General features: G+C 40.0%; 1 protein-coding gene across 7 annotated transcripts in view; it reads left to right on the forward strand.

Moving 5' to 3' along the window:
* AHCYL2 (adenosylhomocysteinase like 2) overlaps positions 1–13011 on the forward strand; it is a 167625-nt gene that overhangs the window by 110999 nt on the left and 43615 nt on the right. Inside the window, exons 1-3 of one of the 7 annotated variants that reach the window (XM_044246548.1) lie at positions 2088–2159; positions 2424–2505; positions 11832–11943. In XM_044246548.1, the coding sequence (XP_044102483.1) occupies positions 2449–2505; positions 11832–11943 (169 nt within the window). In that variant the 5' untranslated portion in view covers positions 2088–2159; positions 2424–2448. Of the gene's footprint in view, positions 1–2087; positions 2506–8377; positions 8893–11831; positions 11944–13011 lie in introns of those variants that run through there. The other 6 variants (XM_044246547.1, XM_044246550.1, XM_044246546.1 and 3 more) reach the window with 6 other exon arrangements.

Below are 13011 nucleotides of genomic sequence, written 5' to 3' on the forward strand. Positions count from 1 at the left end.
TGCCTTCGACTCAGGTCATGATCTCAGGGTCCTGGGATCGAATCCCGCATGGGGCTGTCCGCTCAGCGGGGAGCCTGCTTCCCTCGCTCTCTCTCTGCCTGCCTCTCCATCTACTTGTGATTTCTGTCAAATAAATAAATAAAAATCTTTAAAAAAAAAAAAGAAAAGAAAAGCCTGGAATTTAATGAGGGACAACATATGTACATGGTATCCTTAATTTGAGAAAGGGTGAAAATAGAGATGTGACCAAAGACTAATAGTAGAGGAAAGGGGGATTCTTTTTCTATGTGAAATTCCACGGCAGTACTATCATTTGAGCCAGATCTTGAGGAATTTGCATATGTGAAGATGAGGGAAGTGAAGGCAGAATTAATGCATTTCCATTTGGGAAAATGGCATGAGCAAAGGCATGAGGTAGAAAAGGACATAGCATAAGGACATAAATAAGAGCCACTGTTTAGTAAACCCTTAGTGTATACACCATTTTTAAATCCCTGCATCAATCCTATGAGAAGGCTATTATTATTATTCCACTGTATGGATTGGAAAACTGGAGGGAGAGGGAGGTTAACTAAGCAGAGTCAGAGGACAATGACTGGAGATGGCTGGCAACTAAAGCTTTATCGGAATTAACGTGCTGACCTCAGAGGGCATATCACTGCTGCATTTCTTTGGCCTTCTCTATCTTGGCATCACTCATTGTTTTACGCCATAGCCTCTGTGACCACAGCTTCCTTTACTTCCACCTCTGCTATTTGCTCTTCTTCTTCTTCTTCTTTTTTTTTTTTTTTAGATTTTCTTTTAGCAGGAGGAGCAGCAGGAGACAGAGAGAGAGAGAATCTTAAGCAGACTCCATGCCCATCATTGGGCTGAAACTCACGACTTGAGATCATGCCCTGAACCACCAAGGCAGCCCTGCTCTCTCTTCTTATTACATCTCGGCTCTACCTACCCTGAGGTCTCTCATCCTTTGACCCTTCTGTATTCACCAGGTTGACAGTCCCCTTCCACTTTCACCTGCCTTTCTTTCTAGTCTAGACATCCAGGTCAGGCATTTGAATTTTGCCTTCTCTGGCATCTTATAATACCTCTTCCCCAAGACATTACTTTCCTCTCCATTCCACATCCAAAGGATTATTCTCTTAACCAGTGAAGGCCCTAAGGGGCAGGGAACCAATAATCCTGAGTTTAATATTATAACCGTCAGCTCTAGAAAAATTATCCTCTGTTTTGGGACTGAACACTGAAAGAGTCTCTGGTCCTTCAAAGGGACTGAAGCAGGCATATCTCACTGGGCTTACTTTGTGCCTGAAATCAATCTATGGTACTCTTACGGATAATACACTCTAGGAATGAGCAGAGCAGGTAGGCCACCTTTAGTATTGTCTTATTTCCAGACTTCTGAAGTATGTGGAGGGAGCTGGCCTACAAACCTAAGAGGGAACAGCTTCTGAGGTCCCTTGAGGTGGTTAAGTGTATAGGGCTACTGTGTTGGTATTCTGCCTCTTCCCAAAACCAAACTGGTGAGTAAAAACCTACTCTGGGTAGGAACTTGGAGGTAACCCTAATCTTGATTGGAAACCTTGGCTCCCTCTAAACTTACAGCGTAGTAGCTCCTGACTGGCTTAAGGGATGCAGCGGGTTTACAATAGGCACCTATGTTTCTGCGGCTGAAGGCTCTTGGACCTTCATGGATATAGCAGAGGGAGCCAGCAGAGGGAGTTGTAGTCCTAGAACTTTTCTTAAGAGGTTCTAATTTCTGATTTTGCAAGAGATCTTCCCTGGCACCATCCGAATCAAATCGCCCTTACAATAAGAATTTAACTTGAGATATGCCCGAGTTTGTTGCCAGACCCCTGGTGTGAGCAGATGGGGAAGTTCTGCCTAGCTGTTTAAACTTGAAGCCATAAAGAACTCTCGATTTCAAGGAAACGCCTGTTTACTGTACTGATCCAAGACAAGTAACTCTTGAGAAATGGGAGTGCCTTCTTGACCTCGATCCTTATTGATCTTGGTATCAGCACCTCCAGTGACGTGTCCTGAGGGGCGGGAGAGATTAACAAGTGTCTTACACACCAGGAAAGAGAGGAAGCCTGACTGTTGCTGCAGAGAGTCCCCACTGGGGAGGCAGGGGTTGTGTGCTTTGGTAGCATTAAACAGTGAGTGTCCTGTGGGAAGTTCAGTGCCTGGGTGCAGAACCTTGCATCAGGTCTGATTTTGAATCCAAAGCAGAAGGTTTGAAGCAGGCCAGTAAGGGACTTGTCAGGCAGTTGACTAATGATCTTAATTTGAATAGAAAGCTTCTGTGAAAGGGATGCAGCTTCTGCTAGATACTGTAAATTTCTGAATCACTAGGTTTGATTCTGCTTTGGGGCCCTCAAAAAACCCTGGCATTTCCAAATCAGCCTTCCTTTTTGCTTCAGGACATATATTACCCAAGCCTGCACTATGGAGAACTGGGACGGTAATGAGGGCACCTCAGCTTTTCACATGCCTGAGTGGATGGTGAGTTCTTTGGTCTCTTTGCTTTTCCTTCTGTTTCTTGGTATTGAGGCAACCATTTCTGACAGGTGACAGGGATCAAGACAAGTCCCTACCAAGACCTGTGGTTGGGAGAACAGTTATTCCTCTAATTTCTGATGAGTTCCTGTGTCCTGGATCACTCCTGTTTCTTAATTGCGAGTGAAGCTGAGGAAGGTCTGAGAGCTGCCTGGCCAGAGTCGCCTTATTGTCTGGTTGTCTGTGCTGGCCTGGACTTCTCCCCACTGCCGCCGATGTACTGCGTGCATTGTATTCTCCTGTAATTGCTTCACACTCTCTTTGCAGGCTGACGTTTACTTTATTTCTCATGGGAGTAAAGAAAATGAATAGTGGGAGAGGGGGGAACAGAATTTATGGAAATGGTGGTCTCTCAAGTCTATGAGAAGATGTAAGATATTTCTTGCCTACCTGCCCATTTTTTCTCTCCAGTCAAAACATTTGCCCAAATATTCTTTATGTGTATTATTTCTAAAGGGCAGGAACTATAGCTTTCTTGGTACTGCTCTTCAAAATGTCATATTTGCCTGATAGATATTTTTAATATAATTTAAATGTAAGGACTTATTTGTTGATAAGAACTACATAAAGTCTAGTACTTTAGATCTAGTTTCAACTTTTGATTTAAAAACAGCAACTATCCTCACGTTCCTGTCTGGTCTCTCCTAGGTTTAGCCCGAGTTCTTACAGTCTATATCAGCCGTGTGTGTGTGTGTGTGTGTGTGTGTGTGTGTATTTCCCTATGGAAAACTGGTTAGACTATTTATATAAAACAAGTTCTTTTTTAATATATGTACAACAAGTTCTTACAAGTTCTTTTCAGTGTTTATGGACTTATGGACTTAAATAAACATCTATAACGAGATTGAGTATAGTAGACCTGACAAAGGCCCAGCTGAAGAACCCACATTTCAACTCTCACTGTCATAACTATTGTTTATTATTTCTTTTGGGGTTATTGCTGTTGTTTATCTTGTTTGTTTTAAATGTTTGTTGGAAAGAAATCCTATCCATTCACGGGCTTATATTAAATAATGTAGTGTTTTAAAATTGATAGAAAGGATTCACATAATAATTCTAGTTGGATTGTAAGTTTGTTTTTGAATCTCCAGCCACTCACTAATAAACAAGAAAGGGGAACAACAGTTTTTGTTCTCTTAGGGGAGGGACCATGTTAAGATAGTAAACTTTGGTATTTTTTTTTTTAAGGAATATTACAGAAGAATTCCACAGAACATTAGTGTGTCAACTCAGAATCAATAAAAGTTTTATGATAACTCTTACTCTCTTGCTAGTCCTCCCTGTTTTATCTGCTCAGCAGTACTCTGCAGAGGAGCTCCTACTGAACCTTTACTACTTCTTTTTATTTATGGGAACAAGAAAACTGTCTTACAAGAATTAGTGACCATTGCTTAAGGGATATGATCTAGGACTTCCCAACTTCTAGAAAGCATTCTTTAATGAAGTACAACTCTGCTTTGTTTTAATATAGCATTTTTTTTTTTAAGATTTTATTTATTTATTTGAGAGAGAGTGAGAGAGAGCATGAGCGAGGAGAAGGTCAGAGAGCGAAGCAGACTCCCCATGGAGCTGGGAGCCTGATGTGGGACTCGATCCCAGGACTCCAGGATCACGCCCTGAGCCGAAGGCAGTCATCCAACCAACTGAGCCACCCAGGCGTCCCAATATAGCATTTTTACTTAGAGATTTCTTTGCCCTTCTCGCTCAAAAATCAGGAAGATACTTTTGATCAGCAAAATTTTTTTAACAACAGCAAGAAAGAGTAGGGTGGAGCTTATCTTCATAAACTCAGTTTTTTAATCTATCTTTTCCTTGCCAAAGATTAACCTTTTGAGGCTTTCTTTCAGATACCACATAAGTCATTAATTTCTGATCTGATCTAGAAGTACTTCATTAGGCTGCCACTGGTACCCACTTACCTAGCAAACTGAGTCAAGGACCCTCTATGGTATTTTGCCTACAGACTTTACCTATGAAGTATTAGAGTGCTTTTTAATAACTGAGAGAAAACCCTGGAGCCATCTCCCATGGTGGAGCCAAAATTTCAATTGAAGAAGATTTTAACCAAATATCTGACTTACGTTCCAGTTTATACAGTAATGTAATTAAATTTCCACCGAGACTATCCTTGCCTCCAAAGGAAACATTACAAGACTCTCAAACCTTCTTTCAAAGGGAAAGTTTAGCAGGAGAGCTGCATTACAAGATGTCCTTCTTTGTTAATGATCAACAGCAATAAGGGACTTGCCTACTCCTTAGAGAATAGGACTCAGACCACACACAGCAGCTGACAGTGCTCACATCTCTGATTCCCAGCAGGGAAATAAGCCAGGACAAGGTTTGAAGACTCTCCATCTTGAGAATTGATGAGGTAGACCTTCAAGTTAATATTCCATCAGTCACTGGAAAACTTCTGGAGCTTCTGCTCCTTAGCTGTTTTTATGTGAAGGATTTTTTAGCCTTGTTCAGGATTTTATAGCTAAAAGGCTGAGGAACATATCCTTTTAAAGACTGTCCTTATTAATGTTTTTACTTCCCTTGAGAAATCTTTAGTCTCTTTTGACTGGTAGGTGAATTACCTCCTCTTACGTGCATGGAGAGCAGCAGTAACTTTTTCTTTTTTTTTTTAAAGTTTTTACATTTTGATGTTTCCTCCTCCCATCCAAGCTGTCTGTAGTACTCGGTACTTTTCCATAGGAAATCTGATTGACTCTCCTTAGTACGCAGCTAGCTGGTTACCCAATTTTCTTTTGGCTAGAAATAATCTCTTTTATAGGTGAAGAATCTGTTCAGGCAACTCATTTAGCTTGGAAGAGAGAGATGTGTGTAAGAATGCTTGAACCATGTCTGCTTGGAAGTAAAAGAAAAATCTTGAACGGATCTGGTAAATGGTGGTAGAGATAACCTGACTGTAACTCTGGGTCTGGATTGACACTTCAAAGCAGAGACCCATTTAGGAAACTGAGGAAAACTCTGGGCCCTCTGCCCAGGAAAATATATACATATGCAGAATTTTGCATTCTATGTTGGGGGTAGGTCTAGACATCCATGGACTCTAGGTGAAGAACTTTTGACCTAAAAGAATAGAAATGCTAATATTTTATACTTATGTATCATTACATAGTCTCCAAAACCCTCTTATACACATCATTTTAAAAATTTCCTCAGTGCACATTTGAGATAGGCAAAGGAGCTATTACTGTTCCCATTTTACACATGAGGATTACCAGTGTTAAGTGCTGAAATGTTAAGAAATGGAGAGAGAGAAAACCACTTGTGATCTTCCTTTGTAGTATGACTTTATGTACTTGAAAAGGAATTGTTTTCTCTTGGCCTTATCCTCTGTAGGGTAAATAGATTGTCTGTCCTTCCCATGAGTCCCATTTTTCTTAATGTATTAACCATCTGCTCTTAACAGCCTTCAATTGTGCAAATCAGATTTAGGCCCAGTTCTCTTTATATCCTGTGTTGCTATAAAGGATCACCTCATTCTACTCTCTGACCTTCCAAATGACCTTTTCTGCCTATGAATATGCGTCTATGGTTGTAGTCACAAATAGGATAAAGTGGTTGGCCAAGGAGAGAGAGTCAAGAACATTAAGGCTGCTTTATTCATGCTTGGAGTTAGTGATAGACCAGAGGTTCTCTGAAGCGTAGTCCCCAGACTAGCAGCATCAAATCACCTGGGAGCTTGTTGGAAATGCAAAATCTTTAGCCACACCCAGATTTACTAAACCAGAAACTCTGGGGATGGGGCTTAGCAATGCCTTTTAATAAGCTCTGTGCATGATTTTGATGCATCTGAAGTTTGAGAACTACTTTGTTAGATAAACTTGTTAAGTAGTAAGGCTTTTCCTGTCATTAATAGTGTCCTTAAATGTCTACTAGTTGGATTTAGTATAGATCTGTTGTTCCCTCTGGCTCAGGTCTGTCTCGTCAGTGAAGCCTTGGACCAGCAAGTTCCTTTTCATTTGAGTGAGGAAAATCCAGAACAAGCTGAGAGTGTAGTAGGAAGGGCAGAAATTTAGTGATTCACTCTGCAAGCAGAAAAAGACTGATAGGTCTTATTTTGTGAAATTATGAGTAAGAGATCAGGATTGTCATGGGTGATAGTGAATCATATTTGAGTTCAGTTAATTTCTGTTTTAATTTTTGGTAGTGGCATTGGGCAAACTTGCCAGTTACAGAGCTGTTAGAGGGGTGCCTGGTTGGCTCAGATGGTTGAGTATCTGCCTTCAGCTCGGGTCATGATCCCAGGATCCAGGGATAGAGCTCTGTCAGGCTTCTTGCTCAACAGAGAGCCTGCTTCTCTCTCTCCGTCTGCCTGCTGTTCTCCTGCTTGTGTCCTCTCTCTTCCTCCCTCCCTCTCTCTCTCTTTGTCAAATAAATAAATAAAAATCTTAAAAAAAAAAAAAAAGCTGTTAGATTTCAGTCTATGAGTAGTCATTTCAGAATTGTTTGATTGGAGCCCCAAGACCATCTGGCTGATGTCATTTCTGAGACCCAGTCTGATAAAGAAGTAAATTTAGGGACACCTGGGTGGCTCAGTTGGTTAAGCTGCTGCCTTCAGCTCAGGTCATGATCCCAAGGTCCTGGGATGGAGCCCCACATCGGGCTCCTTGCTCAGCGGGGAGTCTGCTTCTCTCTCTGCCTCTGCCTGCCACTCTACCTGCTTGGGCTCTCTCTCTCTCTGACAAATACATAACTAAATAAAATATTTTAAAAAAAAAGTAAATTTAAAGCATAATTTTATTTATTTATTTATTTAAGTGTAATTTAAAATCAAATAATTTTAAAGATAAATTAAGAGGAATGGGGTGGGGCTAGTATACCTAAGATTAGGACCAGGGGACTTTTTTCATCTTCTGATTAATATCATAAGGTGTGGTATAGTAGAAAGAACTTTGGCTCTGTCATAAACACAGGCTCCTGTTCCAGTCCCATCACTGACTTGCTGTGAGACCTCCAGCAAATCATTTGTTCTCTAATCTAATTCTATGATTAAGATAAATTCTTCCCTAATTTGTCATTTGGGAATAATGATGCCTACTTTGTAATATTCTTATACCGATTAATAGAATCAACATATATGCAGGGCTATGCATACATAGTAGGAACTTAATAAATATTAGCTCTCTTCCCTTAATTCCATTCTTCCAAGATCTTTTCTCTCAAAGTAAAGATTATCCTAAAAAAAAAAAAAAAAAAAAATCTATCATTTATGTTCTTTCTTGTGCTCAACAACCAGTCTTTTTTTTTTTTTAAAGGAAGAATTCAAATCACATTCCCACTCCTGTCTCCATAACATACTGTCGAATATAGCTTTCCTATTTACTGGGCCCCGTCCAGAAATCAGCAAATAAATAATGTGATTCTTTGCCCTTTCCTTTGACTCTTTATTTGATATGTAACAAGGCCATTGTTATTCTGGGGACTCTGAGGAAATAGGAAATTCTCCTTTGTAGTCACACTTCCCACAAAACACACAGGTTTTTTTAAAAATTTCAGAAACAACAGAGTTACTCACCACCTAATCAGCAACAATCTTGAGATGGGACTAGGAACCATATGTCAAAACCTATGTAAAAGATGCACAATTAAAAGTAAAGAAATGGGCTGCGAGAGTTGATTTCCTTGGTGACAGAGCTAAAACCAGTGCCCGCAGCCTGGCAGACCCAAGGGCACGGTATAGCGTAGAGAGGCTGCCTCAGCATTTGACACCGTTTTTTTTTTTTTACCTTCTTAATAAATTCCCTCATTGTTTTAGTGACTCTAGTTAATTTATTTCTAATGAGACTAGGTTAACTAAAATCATCTGACATGGAAAAGGAGGAGGTAAGGTTAAAAAGGAACCTAATTAGCAAGTTAATTATAGCCGGCAAAAAAGTGAACGGGTTATATAAATAAGCTATTGTTATGTGCCTGCAAGTTGGGCCTTGTCAAGGGACTTGTTAAGGTTTAGAGGTCAGAGGATCCGTGTAATTAGGTGTTTAGGAAAAAAAAAAAAAAAAAGCAAAACAGCTACCAGAATTAGGAATGGTTGATGAGCCACTAACAGAAATGCCTTATTAAGTTGGGCTCTACTGCTGGAGGGGTTGTTGGAGCTGCTTCAGGGATTCCAGGGAAGGGCAGCACTCCCCCCCCATCCCCGCCTCAAAAAAAAAAACCACCCTAGCTGGAACCAGAGCCAACAGAATTGCTGATGAGGAAAGTTTAAAGGCCTAGCCACGAGGGTCCCTGGACCGGAGAGGTGGCAGTAGGGCTGGTAATGTCACTATGCTGGGCAACAGGAAGAAATACATTGTCAATGGCAACTCTGGGATTAAAGCCCAGGTGAGGCTAAGCTCTTATTTAACCAGGCTTGCTGCAGCGATAGCCATTATTGTAAAAGGCCAGCTGCTCTTTCCCTCCTTTGCTGCTTTCATCCCTGCTTCTGGCATAAGGTGAGCTGCCCCTCTCCTAACACTTTCTTTCCCTCCCTTGCCTATTGGAATTAGGCAGTTCTCTCTGAAATGGTAAAAGAGGGTTAACTTAAAGGACTCTGATTTCACACAAGGTGGAAAAGATAGGGGTGGAATGTACCAGAGTACTTTGCCTGGGCGGGGGGAGATGACTGTATTATGGGTTGAAGAATGTAATGACATTTAAGGAGAATTGAGAATTGGGCAACAGAGGTGACCTACTTAAGCCATGTGTTCTGGTGGTCAGTAAACGATTAACATTTATTTCTTGGGAAAAGTATATATAACTAATTCTATGTAAGTGGTGAGTCTCCTAATACTCCTCTATCTTAAATTTGAGGTCAGCATGTAATGAGTAAATAAGACTTACAACCCTATGTTTTCAAGTGGTGAAAGCTAGCATAGCATAGTCTTCTTTAGTGCCAAAAGACCTGGTGGGAAGAATTACTGTAATGGAGAAGACTGGAGAAAAGAGAGCTCAGTTTAGGGAAACTGGATTAAGATGAGCAGCCAGATAGCTCCACGGGTTAGCGTGGTTGGGTAAAGTGATGTGCACCCACCCACTCCTGATCCTACACATGTAGAGAGGCATTGTGGCTGGCCCCCTCTAGTGGTGTGTGGGTTGGGGGGAAGCATATCTGAGGCAGGGTTTATCTGTTACTTTTTTTTTTTTTCCAAAGTAGGTACTACTGAAGTTAGTGACTCATCCTGGCCTTTGGAAGTCAATTACTACTCCTTTTCCTAGACGGGCTTCTTAAAAAAATAATAATAATTGTCTTGAACAAGGGTGATGAAATGAAAGCCAGAGTTTTCAGCTTGACTGCTGTCCCTCCTCCCCGTCTTCTCACCCACTTTCCCCTGCCTAGCTTTTTTTTTTTTTTTTTCCCCCAGAATACTTTTAACTTTAGATTTGGGTTCTGCTTACCATATTTCCTTAATATTCAACCAAGTACAGATAGTGAAGCTAGAATAGGCTACTTCTGATTCATTGTTTGTTTGTTTGTTTTAAAGATTTTATTTATTTATTTGACAGAGAGAGAGAGAGAGATCACAAGTAGGCAGAGAGGCAGGCAGAGAAAGAGGGGGAAGCAGGCTCCCCGCTGAGCAGAGAGCCCAGTGTGGGGCTTGATCCCAGGACCGTGAGATCATGACCTGAGCCGAAGGCAGAGGCTTAACCCACTGAGCCACCCAGGCGCCCCAGATTCATTGTTTGAGCATGTGATTGCCTACCGTGTGTCAGGCATTTGTGCCTGAGGATAGAAGGGTAAATAAGATGCATGGCTCTGTCTTTATGGAGGATACAGGTAGATACTCATATTCAGTGTGAGAATGCTGGGCTAGGAGAAGTACCTGGAAGTTCATGTATATCCCGTGGGAATGCACAGAAAGAGCACTGTATCTTTTTGAAATAAATTGCTACTTTAGCAAAATAGTCAATTTTGCCAATTTTTCACTTTGCAAAGAGCTTCTGAGCCAATGAATTTTCCTATTACTGAAAACAATTTGCAAACTCTAAAGTACTAACACAGGCTTCATTTGTTGTTACAGCTATGAAAATGCTATGAATTCCCCTAAAAGGCGTGCTAAGCTAATGCAGTTTGGTATGAGTCTCCTCTTCTCAGTATTCAAATGACTCACTAGTTTCCTCTAACTGCAGGAATCAGAGCCGTCAGTTGCTTTCATTCTGCTAGGCTGTGTCTGTGTTCTGCCCACCAAGGAACCATCTTTTTGACATGAAAGGTAGTTGTCAGATCTTTGATCCTTCCTGTCTCCATGCTCCCTTGGATCCAGAATTGCTGAAGCAATTATATAGACATTCAATTAGGGAGAAAGAAAAACGTCGTTTGTTGAATAAATTATATGAGTTTTGCTTCGTAAAGTTCTGGAACCTCCAAACAGTAGGAGAAAGAGATAAAATTATAAGAAAATTGTCAGATATTGGTCTAAAATGCAGCCTCCAGAATATTGCTGTCTATACATAGTCAGTCCAGTCCTCTATCTACTCCTTTTACATCTGTTATGTTATAGTTAACAGATAGTCTTGTGATTTTTTAGGTATTTTATGATACCAAACATTTAAAATAATAAATAAATGTTTACTATAAGAACAGTGAATTGTAGGAGCGGGAGTCGGGGATGGATTTACTCAATCTATTGCAATGTTTTACAGTTTACATGTATTGTTTCACTTAAACCTCTCTAAAACTTGTGAGATAAATACTTTTGTCTTTGCTGTATTTATGAGAAAGGATCACAGAAGCACCTTGACCAACATCACATAGCTAATGAGTGGCATTGTCAGGATTTGAATGCAGTTTCAGGAAGTTCTGAGTGGAAAGCCTATCTTTTTTTTCATTATACCATCCCATTTCCTGAAAATTTAAAAATCTGTAGACAAGTCACTTTATCTTTCTGTACCTTGCAGTTTTCTTGTCTAGATATGTGAATATTAGGATAAATAGGCTCAAAGATTCTTTCCAGCTTTAATTTTCAGCAAAACTATAGAAAGGAATATGACTCAGCTTTCTAAAAATTTATTTTAACCAGAACAACCCATTCTCACTTTTTGTTGCAATTCTTTTGTAAAAGTTATATAGCCAGAGTTGGTTAAAGATTTAAATTTGATAGAAATATAATGGGTAAAGAATTTTTTAAAAAATGATTCTCTCCAAAAAGTCTTAACATTCCCAGTATGGGTTGGTACAATCAGATCAACTGCAAAGGAAGGTAAGATCCTATAATGCAAGCCTTCAACTGCTATCTCAAAATGAAGGTTGTTTTCCTTTATATAACTAGCATTCTTTTTCTTAGCAGATCCAATTTGCTGACCAGAAGCAAGAATTCAACAAACGTCCCACCAAAATTGGACGTCGCTCTCTGTCTCGTTCCATTTCTCAGTCATCTACTGACAGCTACAGCTCAGGTGGGTACTGAGCGGCTGTGGACCCACGTGTGGAGGCTAATTAAGTGTGATCAGTGGACCCTCCTGTCCGTTTAAGTACCATCCAACCTGTGCTATGAAGTAGACACTTTGATTCTCAATCAAAATTTAGACCAAAATTCTAGATGGAATCTTTAGATTCCTTAAGGATTCAAAGAGGAACTGAATAGAGATACCTTCTTCCAGTAAAGGCAGAAGAGAGTGATCAACAAACCTGATTTCTAATTTCTTCAGAGGGTGGGCATATGTAACTTATTGATGACCTTCATTGAACAGCATGTATAAAGACTTGTGTTGTTTTCCATTCTTTGAAAATAAAAGAGGAATTCCCCATCCCTCCTTTCAGAACTTGCAAATTAATGGGGAAGGCTTAATTGCACCAAGAAACAATGGAAACATTCAAGTGGGTCCTAGTTCTAGAGATCCCTTTGCTTTCTCTTCTAAGCCACTCCTTCCTTCCTTTGCAGTGGCATTAATTCAAATATATGGGCTCTGAAGCTATCATTTAATGCCAGATGAACTGTTACCACACAGAACCCTTAAAGACATTGACCATTTGTGCAGCAATGCCTGCTATGTATCTGATCATATGGGGCTATTTTATTTTGCTCTTATGTTGGAATATCATAGGAAGCTGAATGTTTGCCCTAGTTGTCTCTTTACATTATAAATAGTAATCATCTTCAGAAATTTTTCATCGTGACCTAAAATTTTGTTTGTTCTTCACACAAATAGGAAAGTAGTATCTGTTATATAAAGTTGTAGAAAGCTTGTTTGGGAAGCTGTAACTTTTAGGTTGGGTGAATTATTATTTATACTTGTTATATTTCTCTTTTTACTCTTCCTTACCCCCAAAACAGAATGATGTAAATCCCTATAGATTTCTGTGTAAAGATATGTGTAAAAATTGTGTACCTATCTTACTCTGCTAAAATAACCAGAGTTGAGCATTCATGAACCAGTTGAAATAACTCTGGAAACCATAATAATTGAGAAAATGGGCATTGTAAAATGATGTGTAACATTTTAGACTGTGAGTTTATACATACT

The sequence above is a fragment of the Neovison vison genome, chromosome 4 (genome assembly GCF_020171115.1).
Source record: "Neovison vison isolate M4711 chromosome 4, ASM_NN_V1, whole genome shotgun sequence".
NCBI lineage: Eukaryota > Metazoa > Chordata > Mammalia > Carnivora > Mustelidae > Neogale > Neogale vison.